Source organism: Podarcis bocagei (genome assembly GCF_964188305.1).
Source record: "Podarcis bocagei genome assembly, chromosome: 6".
NCBI classification, from domain to species: domain Eukaryota; kingdom Metazoa; phylum Chordata; class Lepidosauria; order Squamata; family Lacertidae; genus Podarcis; species Podarcis bocagei.
In genome coordinates, this window is record NC_138130.1 from 55,715,320 (window position 1) to 55,728,420 (window position 13,101).

At 41.1% G+C, this 13,101-nt stretch overlaps 1 protein-coding gene across 11 annotated transcripts in view; it reads left to right on the forward strand.

Annotated features, from left to right (window-relative positions):
• The window catches only part of TIAM1 (TIAM Rac1 associated GEF 1), a 188,159-nt gene that overhangs the window by 103,010 nt on the left and 72,048 nt on the right, over nt 1-13,101 (forward strand). For 10 of the 11 annotated variants that reach the window (XM_081199515.1, XM_081199513.1, XM_081199520.1 and 7 more), the window contains one exon: nt 1,997-2,976. In XM_081199515.1, coding sequence (XP_081055641.1) covers nt 2,008-2,976 — 969 coding nt within the window. In that variant the 5' untranslated portion in view covers nt 1,997-2,007. Of the gene's footprint in view, nt 1-1,996; nt 2,977-6,608; nt 6,722-13,101 lie in introns of those variants that run through there. The other variant, XM_081199514.1, reaches the window with a different exon arrangement.

Below are 13,101 nucleotides of genomic sequence, written 5' to 3' on the forward strand. Positions count from 1 at the left end.
GCCTGGTTGCTACTGTTGGCTTTCTCCTCTTCCGTCTGAGGAACAAAGTGCCTTGAAAGTCAGGATGCTGAGATGGAAGCCATCTCTGGCACCCAAGTGCAGGACACTTCCTTTCCCAGCTGGGCAAGGTGGTATCAGGGAGAGGCAAGAATGACATACTACCATGCGATTCACTGGTGTGCTAAAAATGGATTTTAATATAAAAAAGAGAAGCAATTGCAGCTCTTTCTGCTTCTGCATCTATCTTTAGGCATAATCTGCTTGTGTTTGTCTGTGGGAAGGGCAGGAGCTGTATAACATCCTTCTCTCAAACAACTGAAGAATGTTTAGCAAATTCTCTGGCTTCTGAGGTTTCATCAGCTATTGCCCACAATCACCAGAACTATGAGGCTACAAACTACCATTTTAAAACTAGAAAGCATTTTTAAGAATATCACATTTGCTGGTTTTTCGGCATTCCTGTAGAATTGTGGGATACACACAGCCCTGTTTTTTCCTCCTTTTTGTTATTCCAAACAGTTTGAATTCTACCTCTATCGCTTCATGCCATCCACCATCTTGGAATGTGAGCTCCCCTTTGGATCCAGCCCTTGACCTGCTGTCCATTCATTAGTGTGTGACTGAGGCAAGGAAGCCTTCATTCATTTAATCTATTTGCATGGAGGTGTCTGCAGATTCCAGAGCCTTGAGCAATCTGAAACACTAACGCTTTGGGACATTTTGTTTTCTTCTTTGACTTATTCTGAGCCATTCTGCTTCGGGTGGAGCTTTTAAGATTTCCACACCAGAGGGTTTTTTTTTGGCTGAGCTCTTATTCCAGAATAAGTAGCCCAGTTTGTCTGGATTTTTGGTGGTGATGAGAGTTGTGGTTCCAGGTCATGTTCAAGAGGGGCTTTTGGATAATGGTTCAGGGTTCTGTCCAGAAAATATCAAGTTTCTTTCTGGGATTTTCATTCAGGTTTGGTTTGACCCCCTGAGGAGTAGTAATTTGGTTTATCCTGATCTCCCATTAGCACTGCAACATGTATGCATCCTGTTTTAGGGAAACATGATTTCTAATTTTGCCATTCTCACTGCCCTGAGTGGCTTGTGAATACATTCTTAACTCATAAGTCCAAATTTTTAAAATAAAAATTCCACTGTGTTCAAGTGTGTTCATTGGTAACCGGTTTGACACATTGCTGAGATATAAAATATAAAACTTGAAAAAGAGCAACGTTGACTCTTAAATTCCATTGGATTATTATAGTCAGCACTCCTATTAATTTTGTTATATTTTATTGTATTTAAAAATATTTTAATACTTGTTTTCTTCTAAAAATCTGAAAGAAGTTTACAGCACAGTGCAAAAATTGCAGTGGAACTTAACACCTATACAGTGATGATAATAAAAGCAATAAAATAATAAGAACAGTTGGATTAATTACCAATTGAGTCTTGGGAGAATAAGTTTTCAGCAGACACTGATATATGAGCACATGCCATAATACAGAGGGCAGGTATTTGTTGAATTGTGTATGAGAGCACAAAAAAGATATATGTATATACATACCCACTCACAGTCAGAAACACCTCGCGTAAACCATTTCAGTTTCAGACTGAGGGTTAAACAAAGTCATGGGTCACAGAAAAGCATTTTGTATTGTTGTGGGGTGTGGGGAAAATAATTGGTTAATTCAACCCCTTGCCTACCTTTTGATTTTATTTCAGTGAAGCCTGCGTTGCTTTTTATTCAGGTTATATTTCATAGATCAACATATGAATTTGGAAGTAATGGCATATGTATTGTTTATTACCTCATGGCATTGTGAGACTTGGGCATGTTTTGTCAGATCCATACAGAGCAGCTGCTTGATATATAGGATAATGAGTGGGTCTGTCAGGAACACTGGCAGGTTAAACTAATCTTTTATTAACACAAAAAGGGGAGGGGACGCTTTACGTTTGGAGAATATAGGTTGCATTTGTAACACATTCATGTTTCTTGTTCTTTCAGACCCTTAAACCATGGGAAATGCAGAGAGCCAAAATGTAGAACATCAATTTTATGGAGAGAAACATGCCAGCTTGGGAAGAAAACATACATCACGTTCCCTTCGCCTTTCGAACAAAACATCTCGCCGGACCAGACATGCTTCCTCAGGAAAAATTATTCACAGGAATTCAGAAGTAAGCACACGATCTAGCAGTACTCCTAGTATTCCTCAGTCATTAGCAGAGAATGGCCTGGAGCCCTTTACCCAAGAAGCCAACTTGGAGGATTTTGGAAGCCCAATCTGGGTAGACAGGATGGATATGGGCTTAAGGCCAGTTTCTTACCACACTGATTCTTCAGTTACTCCCAGCGTGGATAGCAGCACAGTCCTCATGGCAGCCTCAGTACAGAGTATGCCAAATTCAGAAAGCGGTAGACTTTATGGAGATGAATCAACATATCTGGCTGAAGGGGGTAGCAGGCAACATTCGTATTCAACAAATGGGACCAATTTCTTGGAGCCTATAAGTTTCAAGAAGAAACGTTCAAAATCTGCGGATATATGGCGCGAGGACAGTTTGGAATTTTCACTCTCTGATCTCAGTCAAGAACATTTGACAAGCAACGAAGAAATCCTAGGCTCTACTGAGGAGAAGGAAAGTGAGGAGACTCGAGGGAGAGAGGCGGGCAGCAGTCGCCAGCCATTGGTCACCTGCCAGCGCGCCAATTCCATGAGTGACTTGTATACTCCAAAAAACTCAAATGCTGCAATCAATGGGGGTCCACGAAATACGCTAGGAGGGTACTGTCGGAATTTAATGTCTCATATTCCAGATATGGAGAACCACAAAATGTCACCAGCCACAACAGAGAATGTTCCTTCTTACAGTAATTACAACACGCTCCCCTGCAGGAAATCTCATTGCCTCTCAGAAGGAATCACTCACCCAAAAATGAGCCATAGCAACAGTATGCATGGCAGACGAGCAAAAACAACTCAGGTAAAAGACCCATATCTTATTTCAAACTTGACAACCTGTGGTGTTCACTGCTATAAATCTGCTGGGTTTTTAAAAATTGAAATCGTTTGCTAGCTATGTTCCATTCAGATCCTTGATTTGTAATGAAGAGTCAATGCAGCCATGGACAGAACCAATACTTTCCTGATGATTAAGTAGAACTTGATTCCTAGGTGATTTATCTATATACAACCTATTCTAACAACAACAACAATATACACTCTTAGTATTGGAGTTGTTGGTAAGGGGACTTGCCTAAGAATCAGATTGCAGTTATTAGACTATAGAACTACCATGGTTCATGAGAGTCATATTTTCATGACAAAATATTCACATAACAAAACATTTGGGTGGTAACAGATCATATATGCAAATATCATCTTAGTTATCAGTGGCTTAATTGTTAGCAGCAACGTACCGTAGATTCTGGCATATAAGACGACTTTTTAACCCCGGAAAAGAGGTTAAAAAGTCGGGGGTCGTCTTATATGCTGGGTATGGCTGCAGTGGGCGGCGGGCTCCGCGCTGGGAGGAAGCTGCCCAGCCTGCTGCCCACTGCAGCTGCGGAGAAAAGGAGAAAACTACTACTTTGTCCAGTCAAAAAGAAAGATGGTGGCTCTGTAGGCTTTGAAACAATGCTACTTTTAACATTTTAACATTAACATTTCCTGAGCCAGTGTGGTGTAGTGGTTAAGAGCGGTAGTCACGTAATCTGGGGAACCGGGTTCGCGTCTCCGCTCCTCCACATGCAGCTGCTGGGTGACCTTGGGCCAGTCACACTTCTGTGAAGTCTCTCAGCCCCACTCACCTCACAGAGTGTTTGTTGTGGGGGAGGAAGGGAAAGGAGAATGTTAGCCGCTTTGAGACTCCTGAAGGGGAGTGAAAGGCGGGATATCAAATCCAAACTCCTCCTCCTCTTCTTCTTCTTCTTCTTCTTCTTCTTCTTCTTCTTCTTCTTCTATTACTTTTTATTAAATATGTTTCATTCTTAGTGCATAAAAAATAACAAGAATACCACAACCATTCATCACAGTTAATTGACATATAAATTGAAGGTGAGAGCTGTTTTGTTATCACCAGTGGCACTGGTGAGATGGTTTGTAGGCAGAATTGCCAGTAGCTGCTGCTTGGTAATGGAGTTTGTGTAGAATTCGTGTCTGGGGCAGCTGTCCATTCAGCAACTCTGCACTTGCATGGTGCTGGCTGTGGCATGTCTCCACTCCTAGTGCAAAGGGTGGGAATTTCCATCATTTATCAGCATGCATAAAGTGCCATCAGCTTTATCTCCCAGATCATCTCCCTGGCCATACTGGTTATCGCTATCAAGAAATTCTAAAATGCCTTATTCTGCTGCCCGATTTCTCTATTCCATCATTTCCTCCCTGATTTGATATACTCAAGTTCCTCTTTCCCCTTGTCAGTTTCCTGTGACCAGCTGTAGCAGTGATATGAGACTCTGGTCTTAAATTTGCATGATGTTGTTTTTTACTCAGGCCTTAAGCAGTTGCCAAGACCTTGCATGGAGGTGTTCTTTTAGCTCAGATGATATGAGTGGCTTTGAGATAGGCTACGAAGCATGTCCTGAAGCTAGCAGCTTTAACTGATGTGCCAGTTTCACGCACAGCCACCAAGTCAGCCTTCTAGGGATAAAGCAGTACCTTTTCTCCAACCAAACTATTACTCCAAAATCTTTTTACCTATTAACTGGGACCACACCTCCATGTTTTCTAGGGATGTAAGTGCCTTTTCGTTGTATGGTATAAATACAACATGCATGAATAGACAAATATAAGCCAACTTCCTCTGTCAAATAGTTCTGCAAATAATAGCTGACAAACCAAGGCGGGAAATGTTGGGGCTAATAAAGAAAGAACCATACCTTTCTTATCCCCCTTTATATGGACATCCAATGACATAAAATGTATATTTTCATAAATATACAATCATGCCAACCATAGGCTTAACATTGTCCCAAACAGAAATTTCTTGACTTGACCAAGTTTAAACGTTTGCTATTTTCTTTATTATTTTGTAGCTACTGTAAGTTCTAGAGATGGCATATTCTGCATGTTGTACCGGTCTGCTCTCAACCTAAGTAAGAGTATGAGTCAGGTCAAAAGGAAACTATGAAATTTATCCTGTATACAGTATATTCAATGTGCAACTCTTCCTCTTGACATATATTTGTAATTAATAGTCTTTACGGCATTCATCTTCTAAGAAGTAATTGCTCAAATGAGGTTAGTTATAGCGTTTCTTGGTTTTTGGTATTTGCCTTTTGTAGCTATCTGTTGTGAAATGTAGCTAGCGGATGAAATTGAACAATCCCAGAAAGAAGCCTGAACAAATAGGTCAAGACTAGCGCTAGACAGCATGCTTCAGTGACTACTCTGATTTTATTTTATGTTCCATTTTAGTACATATGTAGCAGAGAATGCAGACTCTTATCTTGTGACCCGGAAAAAGAAAAACACTTCACGTAGGGATTGGATAGGGGCGATAAACCATCTGACTTGCATCCTGATGCTGAGTTAAGTTTGGGCAATGCACCATTCTTAAGTGCAATTAGATCTGACAGTGTGAGCTGGTCAGATGAACAGCTTCTACAAGTGTAGGTGTTGGGATAAATAACACATCAGCGAAAAATGCCCACTGGATGGCAAGGAGAAGCCTGAATGGATGGGGAGGGGGAGAGAGGGGAAGAAAAAGAATGCATCAGTTGGCACTAACTTGTAGGAGGTAACTGGAGGCGGGTATCTGGATTAGCTGCTTGCGTTTGATCCATGAAGATGTGCTGTTTCTAAATATAAAAATGACATTCTGAAACAGATGATGCTGTTTTCCCACAGCAGAAGCTCTATATTAAAAACAAAAAACCCCAAAAAGCATCAGCCTTTTAGTAGGGGTGCTTATGCAACATCAATATAGACGTTCTTCACAGTTCTGTCAAGGCTGCTGAGCACAAATTAAAGCTGTTGGTGATATCCAACTAGAGAGGCAAAGGTAAAGAACCTCGCAGTTGTTCATCCAAAGGCGAATCTGGAGTGTGGCCGCTCATCTCGCTTTTTAGGGTGAGGGAGCCGGCGTTTGTCCACAGACAGCTTTCCAGGTCATGTGACCAGCATGACTAAACTGCTACTGGTGCACAGAGGACTGCGACGAGTGCCAGAGCACATGGAAGCACCGCTTACCTTCCTGCCGCAATGGTACCTATTTATCTAACGCTGGCGTGCTTTCGAACTGCTAGGTTGGCAGAAGCTGGGACAGAGCAACAGGAGCTCACTCCGTCACGCGGATTCGAACTGCAGACCTTCCAACTGGCAAGCCCAAGAGGCTCAGTGGTTTAAACCACAGCACCACCTGCATCTCTACGCTATCAAACTAAGCCATACTTGAAAATAAACCCATTGAAATCAGTTGACTGACCCAAAGGTTCTGCTAATACCCCCTTTTCAGGCAAGGTGGTGGACAGGGCAGTAGCTGGACAATTTCAGATTTGTTTGGAATGAAAGGAATTATCTTGACCCATTTCAATCTGGATTCAGGCCTGGTTTCAGCGCTAAATCAGCTTTGACCACGCTGGGTGATAACCTGTATTGGTAGAGAGACAGAAAAGGAGAGCGAGCCTGTTGATTCTTCTTGATCACGCTGCAGCCTTTGATACCATCAACCATGATGTCCTCCTGAAGTAGCTCTGCAGGTTGGGAGTTGGAGATACAATGATATGGTGAGGAACAGCGGTGTAGTGTTTCTGTTCCAGTGCTGCAGTGCTGTTTTGAAAGAGCATCATTTGGGTGCTGCTGCTCAGCCACTGGGCAATTGTTCTATGTATTTTGCTCTGTCCTATGAGCACAGGGCTCTGTCTTGTCTCTATGCTGTTTTAGCATCTAGGTTCCTTGAGGGGAAAGGGCAGTGTCAGGAGGCAGTAATGGGCTGGATGAGAGCCAGTAAATTGGCACTGAATCCTGACATGATGGAGGTGTTGATGGACAGCTTTTGTGTTCAGGAAATGGAGAGACAGTTGGTTCTAGATAGAACTTTTCTTCCTGAAAGAGCAGCTCCTTCGCTTGTGGGGAAGAGAGGTGCTCTTCAATTTAACACTGGCATTGGAGACATACCGTAGATGGCAGCAGTGGCAAGAAGTGTCTTATTTCCACCTCCGGCTGGTACACCAAGTACAGCTGTTCCTGGATCAAGATAGACTTACTAGAAGAACCAGTGTTCTGGTAACTTTGCAATTAGTCAACCATAATGTGCTCTTATAGACAGTCTGGAAGCTGCAGCTAATGCAGATTATGGCTGCTGGAGTTGTGGTGGCATATTTAACTGGGACCACATAACAACTGTTTACCAATATATGCTACTGGGGCCAATCAAGAATTTTGGAATTAATACATATAATGCTGAATGAGTTTGGTCCCAAATGCTTGAGTATGTTTCTCATTATCAGTTGTTAAGGTCTGTTGGGGGAAGCCCTTATGATGCTACTTCTGACCATCACAGCCCACTGTGCAGTGATATGGGACACAACATCAGCGGAATTACCTCCCCATAGAGATCCAGTTGCCATCCTCATTATTGAGTTTTTGGTAGCATTTGAAGACATTACTTTCACTTGGGTCCTTTGACAGACTGAGGTACCCAAGACCATTATTATGCTGCCTGTATTGTGCTAATTAAATTTGATAGGTGGTAATTTTTAAATGTAATTGGTTTATGTATATTTTAATGGTTTTATTAATGGATTTTTTATTGTTCTGATTAGGTATTGTAGATTTCATTGGGATCTTTTTAATGGTTTTAAAGTCAAAACAAATCAAATCAAATCAATCAATCAATCAATCAATCAATCAATAAGTCAATGAAAGCTACAAATCTGAACATGCCCACATTCCTCTTGACAGCTTTAAGCTACAGGGAAAAGAACAAATTAAGGGGTGCCTGAAAGTACCGGCCTTCCTCAAAACTGTCAGAACTACAAGCCTAACTTCCTACCTTGGTGTCCTTCAGTGCTGATCAGAAGTTGCTTTATCCATACTGTGTACATGTTCTCTTGGTTGGAAAAAATGGGAGATCCATTTTTTAGTGCTCAAACTGGCTTCTAAAATGGATTCTGGAGTCTTTCACTTACAAAGCGAAACTGAAAAGGAGCAGAGAACCCAGTATTCTTTTAGTCTACCAGTGTTTATGACCTCATTATGCAGACATAGCCGAAGGAAATGTTCTTTGTTTTCTTTTGAGAAAGCGAATAGAATCTTAGTTTCCTGAAGCTTAGTAGTATGACTCCCCCCCCCCCTTCTTAGCATCACTTATTTAAATTGGAGCTTAAACGTGGGAGTTGCTTTTCTTTAATTGGGACAGCCTTTTAGTGCTTTGGAAATAATTAGTGTCAATATGCACATGCAATTAATATCTAGGAGTTGTTTTGGGGGCACCCACACAGCAGTTTCATTTTAATATTAAGTGTTCACTATAGCTGAGCAAGACCTCCTAGAGAGTTGAAGGGAAAATACAATTCAGCTTTTGCCACTGAGGGAAGAATACCAGACCAGCTCCTTGCATTCAGCTTGGTACCACCTTTTTCTTGCATTTTATTCACCTGTCAAGAGAGCAAATGTTCCAATGAGCAGTTTATTTGACATCCTTCCTCCCTGAAACAAAACTCTGGCAAAGTTTTACAAACCACTGAATTGGTAAATACACATTTTGAGAATAGTGGTGATTATGGAAAACAAAAAAGGAACAATTTATTGCGCTCTCTCTCTCTCTCTCATTCTCTCTCTCATTCTCTCTCTCTCTCTCTCTCTCTCTCTCTCTCTCTCTCTCTCTCTCTCTCTGTGTGTGTGACTCTTTCCTTCCTTTTCTGCTCTACTGTTTACTGTTTCCCTCTTTTTGAAGTGCTAATTATCAATGGAAAGAGGAACACAGAGCCTTTCTGCTTTACTCACTGGTTTAGTAGCCATTCCGTTTCACCACAGAAGCCCTGCAGACTGCAGTTCTGATAAGGGCTAGATCTCTTTCCCTCAAAAAATCATCATAATCCTTACCAGCTTCGGATCCTAGGATTCAAAGCAGTGAGAAAACCACAGCACCTGTGTACATATAAAATCAATATAAAATTAGTAACAATAGTATGCCCATACTGTGTGAAGTTTCTGAAAAAACGATTTGATGTGCAGCTGTCGCGCCTAAAAAAGTACAGATTTAGCAAAGTGCTTTTGCTCCCTTAAACTCCCCTCCCTCACCCGCTACGGATGGGTTTTTAGCTGGAATTATAATTCTGCAATCAATACTTAATTCCCCATTGTCAACTCGTATGAATCTTCCTTTAAAGTAATGGCTGGTGGGAGCGAGAGCTGTTACCTAGCTTGTCATTTTGATTACAAAATGAATAGCTATATGTCCTGACACTATACTTCAAAATAAAATTTTAAATCCATATCATTGGAGGTAAGAGAAAATTGTCACACAATTGTGACACACACACACACACATGCACACACGCGCGCGCACACACACACACACACACACACTGGTTAAACGTAAGAGCACTTTGCAGTAATTGCGTTCTGTTTAGGTTTCCAAATGAGTTCTCCACAGCTTCGGCTTTTCAGACCTGAAAGACAAGATTGAAATCGGATGTGTTTGTCAGAAGGTAACACTGAGGAGTTGAGAAATCTACCACATGTCTGGTAGACTAAACACAGCTTTCATTAAAAATAAGGATGGGTGGAGACATATAGCCCAAAATGGCCTTTAAAATACTTGTGACCCCTCTTGATTATAGATATACTCCATACTGAAGGGGATTTGGGAAACTTTGTGCACCTCTGTTGACTTGTCTCCATAAGAGGTTTTGTAGTCTAATCCCCCTGGGTTTAAAACCAAGGTAATTAATTTGTATTTAGTGGCATTAATTAGAGTTAAAACACTAAGAAATAATACCAGGGCACAAAGCCACATTGGGATTTAGGTGGAATCTCAAGCATACTTATTGGAAGTTAACTCCATTGAAACCACTGTGATTGACTTCTAGGTACAGTAGTTTGGAGCAGGATGAAAGATACAGTCCTAAATTTTTAATTAATATTCTCCTTTCTTGAAACTTGAAGCCATTGGTTCAGGTTCTAGCCTCCGGGGCAAGAGAAAATGAGCTTGCTCCATTCTCCATGTGACAGCTCTTTAGATATTTGAAGATGGCTATCATAGGTCATCTCAGGCTCCTCTTTTCCTTGCTTAAACATACCCAACCCCCTCAACCATTCTTAATATGGCTTGGTTTCCAGACCCTTGATCATCTTAGTTGCCCTCCTCTGCACATGTTCCAGCTTGTCAATATCCTCCTTCAATTGTGGCACCCAAAACTGGACACATTACTCCAGGTGTGGTCTGATAATGAGAAAACAAGCAAATTAATAAAATCCACTAAAAATAAACTCATTCTCAGCACTCAAGTTGTTCTGTCTGCACACACACACATTCTTCAGATGAACTTAAATTACATAAGCAGTTCACTTTAAACAATAGTTTGGTTCAACAATGGTTCAAAGATCAACATGCCACATGCTGGTGTATAGGGAAGAATTGTAGCACTACGCTGCTCTCCTGCTGCCACCATGCTACCAGAAACCAAGCTATGGTTTGTCTTAGCATTATATCCAAATCAAGGCTTGTCTCTCTCCAAACAAACAATGAGTGGTAAGGCAAGAACAAATGATAGTTATAGCTTGTGGTTTGTTTGGAGAGAGACTAACCATGTTCCTGGGTTTGGATGTTTTGCTAAGGCAAGCCATGGGTCAGATCCTGGTAGTACAACAGAAGGAGGAGCAAAACAGCCGCAAGTTGCTCTTTGGGGAGCAGCGTGCTTCACCTTCACCTTTAAATTACAGTTAAGCTTAATTGTGGTTTCAAGCAACATGTGAACTGGGCCTTCGAAGGCTAGACCATGTCTCAATTGTAGAGCACATCTTTTGCTTGCAGAAGTTCTGAGGCATCTCCATTTGGAAGGATTGGGTAGCAAGTGATGGGGAAAACATCTGCCTCATACCCTTGAGAGCAACTGAGCAATGATGAGCTAGATGAGCGATGGTGTGACTCAAGATAAATCAAGCTTCCTACATTCCTAAGAGCAGATCTTATTTTTTCCTGAAGATCTGAGACATGCAATCTCCCAGGACTAACATAGCACAGGTATTACCTAAGAACTTTGATCTAGTGAACCTCAAGGTACCTACTGCTGCTCTGCTTCAAAGGTGCATGGTGTGATCAGAAGGGGTAGCATTTTATTTCTTTGAGGTCCTGCTTGGTTAGCAGAAGGAGAACTCAGGAGACACGTAGCTCTTCATAGCATTCCTGGGCATGGAAGCCTTTTTTCAATATATGCCAAAGGAACTGACTTAGAAACAGTTGTTTAATGTTTTGATAACTTTTTAATCATTTCCTCTATTTGTGATGTTCAGCTGTTGCTTATCTAGTTAAAATGGCACCACCCATGCTGAAGAGGGACTTGCCAGCAGGCTTGGAGGAACCCCACAGGATGCAGAAGTACAGAAAATATTTGGGCAAATGAAACCAGAAGTTGGAGGGAGTGAAATCTCAAAAGGAATTAAATGAGAACTGAGAGATGATAAAATGATGCCCCTTTCCCTCATTTGTTTGCTGAACATGCAAAATGCTTATGAATATTTCTGAGTAGCTGTGTTAGATGGGCTGTGACCAGCATGTTTCTGGAGGGCGCAAGGAATGTTGTATGTTTATTTATTTCTCTCTCTGGGCGTTTTTAGCTTGCTCTGTTATCAACAGTTCTGTGCAGTCTGCAGTAATAAAAACAGTAAAATGCTACCAAGCCAATATACAGCACACGCTGCTCTATCAAAGCATTTAAAAGCAAAACAGGATCTGAAACTTAACATTCTACCCAACTTTGGCCCTATTTAATCTCTAATGAAAGCAATTAATTTTGAGTGCAATGAGAGTTGCTGTCACATTCAACCCACATTGAAAAGGCAGCATATGCTTTTCTGTATGTCTGTTGGGGAACAGATAATACTGATAAGGAAAGGACATAGGTTGTTTGTAGATTTCTGTGATGTGTATTAAAAAAATTGTGTTTCTCAAAGCCCATTGCATATACATCAAGCAATATGCAGAAAAGGGCAAGCAAAATGAGAAAAGGGTTGGAACATGTTTCCTATGAGGAAAGGTTAATGTGTTTCAGGTTTGACTGACGTTTATAAAATCATGTTCAGTGTGTGTCTCTCTCATAATATCAAAACATGGGAAGGTGTCAATAGTTGATTGGCAGTAGATTCGAGATGAAGAAAAGAGATGGCTTATTCACACATAATGCATAATTAATCTGTGGTATTAGCAGGGCCTTTTTCCCCCTGCTGGAACTTGCCGGAACTCAGTTCCGGCACCTCTCAGGTGGGTACCATTGCCATTCTAAGAGAGTGAAAGAGGTGTTCATGGTGAGTTCTGGCACCTCTTTTTCTAGAAAAATAGCACTGGGTACTAGACTTTTGCAAGATGCAGAGATAACCATGAGTTTAGGTGTCTTTGAAAGAGGATTAGACAAATTCTGTCGGTGCTGCTTAACTACAAAGTCACTGAATGCCCATTGCTGGGTGGCAGCAGCAGGGAGTGCTGCTGCCTTCATGTCTAGTGTGGGGTTCCAAAAAACAACTGATTGGCCAATGTGGGATACAGGATTTTGGACTAATGTGGCCAGAAAAGCTCCACTTACCCTCTTAGGTTTTCATGCATAACTTCTGCAAACAAATGTGCAGGAAAATCATTTTTATGCCTTGAATATTTGACATATGAAAGATGCATCTGTGTTTAACATGAGAAATAAAATTTCTCTTATTTTCCGCCATGTGTTTGCTGTAATGAACATAAAATTATTCCAAAAATCAGTCAAACAGCTTTAAGGTTATCCTGAAAGCATGACCTGAAGGCCACACTTTGAGTGTATGAGATAATATCATGTATTAAAACATATAGGGATTTGTATTCTAGTATGTAATAGCAAATGGTTTGTACTCCTAGAATAGACATTGTTCTTCTCTGACTCTCCTATTTTGTGCTATCAGTCAAAAGTCAGCT